The sequence below is a fragment of the Coregonus lavaretus genome, assembly GCF_964263955.1.
Source record: "Coregonus lavaretus genome assembly, chromosome: 9".
NCBI lineage: Eukaryota > Metazoa > Chordata > Actinopteri > Salmoniformes > Salmonidae > Coregonus > Coregonus lavaretus.
The window spans coordinates 6746581-6751580 of record NC_139996.1 but is presented as its reverse complement, the minus strand read 5'-3'; the positions used below and the strand labels follow the sequence as shown (position 1 = coordinate 6751580).

Genomic DNA, 5000 nt, shown 5'->3' with positions numbered 1-5000 from the left:
TGAAAAGACTCTTAAACAATAGGAGAACATAAAGCAGAGTTGGCTTTAGATGAAAAGGAGATGTTTGAGGTTAACCACTCCTATGTTAGCCAACTCCCTTGGGCCTGCTAGGCATAACAACGAGCATAGAAGTTGGCTATAGAGCACAAACAAATCTGGGACCAGGCTGTAGTGAACGATGCCAGCAGAATTGAACAGGAAATCCCCCCCAACTGTTTGCACTGGCAATTGAACCGCTTGCAGAAAGAATTAGAAAGGACCCAAACGTAACAGGTAATAAATTAAACTTATTTGCAGATGATCTACTGGCAAGATGGCGCCGACAGACATGTCAGCTCTGCTTCTAGCTCCTAAGCAACTTTGCAGTATTTTGTTTTTTTTGTGTGTTATTTCTTACATGGTGTCCACATCACCAACAAACTATCATGGTCCAAACCCACCAAGACAGTCGTGAAGAGGGCACGACAAAGCCTATTCCCCCTTAGGAGACTGAAAAGATTTGGCATGGGTCCTCAGATCCTCAAAAAGTTATACAGCTGCACCATCGAGAACATCCTGACTGGTTGCATCACCGCCTGGTATGGCAACTGCTCGGCCTCCGACCGCAAGGCACTACAGAGGGTAGTGCGTACTGCCCAGTACATCACTGGGGCCAAGCTTCCTGCCATCCAGGACCTCTATACCAGCCGGTGTCAGAGGAAGGCCCTAAAAAACAGCTTCTACCCCCAAGCCATAGGACTCCTGAACAGCTAATCATGGCTACCCGGACTATTTGCATTGTCCCCCCCCCCCCCCCCCTCTTTTACGCTACTGCTACTCTGTTTATTATCTATGCATAGTCACTTTAACTCTACCCCCATGTACATATTACCTCAATTACCTCGACTAACCTGTGCCCCCTCACATTGACTCTGTACCGGTACCCCCTGTATATAGCCTCCCTACTGTTATTTTATTTTACTGCTACTCTTTAATTATATATGTTTTATTTGTATTTTTTACTTATCTATTTTTTACTTAAGACTTTTTTTCTTAAAACTGCATTGTTGGTTAAGGGCTTGTAAGTAAGCATTTCACTGTAAGGTCTACACCTGTTGTATTCGGCGCATGTAGCAAATACAATTTTATTTTATTTTATTATTAGCCCAGAACGTTTTTTGTGTTATTACATACAGCCGGAAATAACTTTTAGATATCAGAGCGACGGTAACTCACCAGCATTACGACCAGGAATATGACTTTCCCAAATTGGATCCTTTGTTCGTAATTTAACTTATCCCAGAGGCTGCTCCAAGACGCTGCCGGCGGAGAAGAGGTATTCGGAGTGGACTTCTAGTCCGACTCAGGAGGCGTGCACACCATCCACCGCTTCCGAGTATATTACTCGGTAATGTTCAGTCTCTGGACAATGAAGTAGACGAGCTCAGGGCGAGGATCTCCTTCCAGAGAGACATCAGGGACTGTAATATACTCTGTTTCACGGAATCATGGCTCTCTCCGGATATACTGTCCCCATCCATACAGCCAGCTGGGTTCTCAGTACATTGCGCAGACAGGAATAAAGAACTCTCCGGGAAGAAGAAAGGCGTTGGTGTATGTTTCATGATTAACTACTCATGGTGTGATTGTGATAACGTACAGAAACTCAAGTCCTTTTGTTCACCCGACCTAGAGTACCTCACAATCAAATGCAGACAGTATTACCTCTCAAGGAAATTCTCTTTGTTTATATTCCCCCTCAAGCCGATACCACGACGGCCCTCAAGGAACTACACTGGACATTGTGCAAACTGGAAACCACATATCCTGAGGCTGCATTTATTGTAGCTGGGGATTTTAACAAAGCAAATTTGAGGAAAAGGCTACCAAAGTTCTACCAACACATTGACTGTAGTACTCGCACTGCTGAAACGCTCTACCACTGCTACTCCCCCTTCCAGGATACCTACAAGGCCCTCCCCCGCCCTCCCTTCAGCAAATCAGATCACGACTCCATTTTGCTCCTCCCTTCCTACAGGCAGAAACTCAAACAGGAAGTACCCGTGCTAAGGTCTATTCAATGCTGGTCTGACCAATCGGAATCCATGCTTCAAGTTTGTTTTGATCACGCGGACTGGGATATGTTCCGGGATGCCTCTGAGAATAACATTGACGTATACACGGACATGGTGACTGAGTTCATCAGGAAGTGTATAGGGGATGTTGTTGTGCAGCATTCGCGCAAAATTGAAAGCGTGAACCACCGCATTTAACCATCGCAAGGTGACTGGGAATATGGTCAAATACAAACAGTGTCGCAATTCAAATGCTCAGACACAATTCAGTCGCAATTCAAGTCGCAATTCAAATGCTCAGACACGAGACATATGTGGCAGGGTCTACAGACAATCATGGATTACAAAGGGAAAACCAGCCACGTTGTGGACACCGACGTCTTGCTTCCGGACAAGCTAAACACCTTCTTCGCCCGCTTTGAGGATAACACAGTGCCACCGACGCGGCCCACTCCCAAGGACTGTGGGCTCTCGTTCTCCGTGGCCGACGTGAGTAAGACATTTAAGCGTGTTAACCCTCGCAAGGCTGCCAGCCCAGACGGCATCCCTAGCCGCGTCCTCAGAGCTGGCCAAAAAGATCATCAAGGACATCAACCACCCGAGCCACGGCCTGTTCACCCCGCTACCATCCAGAAGGCGAGGTCAGTACAGGTGCATCAAAGCTGGGACTGAGAGACTGAAAAACAGCTTATATCTCAAGGCCATCAGACTGTTAAATAGCCATCACTAGCCGGCTACCACCCGGTTACTCAACCCTGCACCTTAGAGGCTGCTGCCCTATACACATAGACATGGAATCACTGGTCACTTTAATAATGGAACACTAGTCACTTTAATAATGTTTACATACTGCTTTACTCATTTCATATGTATATACTGTATTATAAACTGGGTGGTTCGAGCCCTGAATGCTGATTAGCTAAAAGCCGTGGTATATCAGACCGTAAACCATGGGTATGACAAACATTTATTTAAATTGCTCTAATTATGTTGGTAACCAGTTTATAATAGCAGTAAGGCACCTCAGGGGTTTGTGATATATGGCCAATATACCACGGCTAAGGGCTGTGTCCTAGCACTCTGCGCTGCGTCGTGCATAAGAACAGCCCTTAGCCGTGGTATATTGGCCATATACCACACCCCCTCGGGCCTTATTGCTTAATTCTATTCTACTGTATTTTAGTCAATGCCACTCCGACATTGCTCGTCCGAATATTTATATATTTCTTAATTCCATTCTTTTACTTTTAGATTTGTGTGTATTGTTGTGAATTGTTAGATACTACTGCACTGTTGGAGCTAGGAACACAAGCATTTCACTACCACCCGCAATAACATCTCCTAAATATGTGTATGTGACCAATAAAATTTGATTTGATTTGATATACCTGACCAATATTGAAAACTCAATGACCCCTTTGCTAAAAATATTTTCTGAATACTCAAAAATCTCAGGATATAAAATGAACACGGAAAAACCCCTGAAATAATAACAATAAGAATAGAATCATAGAATAATATGCCATTTATCCAGAGCTACAGAGGACCACATAGTGGCAATAGGAAAAATAAAACAATTACTCACGATCTACACCAATCTTTAAGTGGACCACCATTTTTTTGGGAAATCCTTAGGATGCTAAATAAGTGACAACAAACAACACATATATAAAGAAGATAACTTTATCCCATTACTCAACAATATGAAAACAGATCTAATTAAATGGAATAATCGTCCCATAAGTCTTACAGGTAGAATCAATCTGTTTGGAATGGCGTGGCTCCTAAAGGGTTTATATTTGTTCTCGGTAATACAAATTACACCACCGAAGACATTCTTTAAAAAAGTATACTCGGTCAAAGCAGACTTTATTTGGCCAAATAAAAGTCATAGAATAAAAAGGAAGGTTTTCCATCTTCCTGAGTCTGAGGGGTGGTTTTAACCTTCCAGACTTGGAATTGTATCAACTCGCCACCCAAGGCTTTTACCTGAGACATGGGTACATATTGAAGATGCACATGCTCATCCCCAGAAACGATTGGAACCAAGACTTAAAAATAACTGATGTTGGCTCTCAATCAATCCGCCATCATTAACACAATGGAAAAATCGAATGATTTGTTATTTAAATGTTTAAAGTGTGTGGGCTACTGAGAGAAACAAAATGGTGCAGTTTGAGGGCATGTGGTGGAGACTGATGCGGGTGCTGGAGATGGCGGTGTGTGCTAGTGGGTCTGGGCAGGGGTGATGTAGTTGATGTTTGTATGACGTTGTCATTTGTATGTGTATGTTTTGTATTGTTTATAAAATATAAAATAAAATCGTACAAAAATAATAATAATAATAATAATACAGAATGCTAACAGGAAATGCTAACAGGAAATGCTAACACACTGCATGTTTCAGACAGTAGTAGATGGGGCCAGCAGAATTGAAAAGGGGTTGATGCCAACAGTATTGAGATTGATTGATCAGATGGTGTGACTGTGTGTGTGTGTTCTGTCCACAGTGCTGATGGTGAGGATCATGGCGGCCCATGATCAGGGCTCCCATGCTGAGGTGGAGGTCAAGGTAAAGAAGGTCCTGTACCACGACAGCAAGGTGAAGATCCAGAAAGGTCACATCACCCTCTACCCAGAATCCTGGACCAGGCGGGGGTGCACCTGCCCCCTCCTCAACCCAGGTGAGCTCTTACGTTTTGGCCAGGCAACTGGACCATGACTGCTTCCTGCCCAATAGTTATTTTCTCTGACGTCTGTGGATGCATACCTGCTTCGTTTGGCCCTCACACACTAGACATATGTACATTAGATACCTCACTGCAACCTTCATCTGTTTCACTATAGCATTCTATGATTTTCTTTTAACAGTATGCCGATTTAAAGCCTGGCTAATGATCCTCTCTATCGGTGTCCATTATCAGTCAATTGACTGAATGTAAATGG

General features: G+C 43.6%; 1 protein-coding gene across 1 annotated transcript in view; it reads left to right on the top strand.

The window, feature by feature from the left end:
* LOC311134842 (netrin-4-like) overlaps nt 1–5000 on the top strand; it is a gene marked incomplete at both ends in the record, with an annotated part of 22052 nt that overhangs the window by 16803 nt on the left and 249 nt on the right. The window contains one exon of the mRNA XM_084168621.1: nt 4565–4738. Within this exon, the coding sequence (XP_084024747.1) occupies nt 4565–4738 (174 nt within the window). The remainder of the gene's footprint in view (nt 1–4564; nt 4739–5000) is intronic.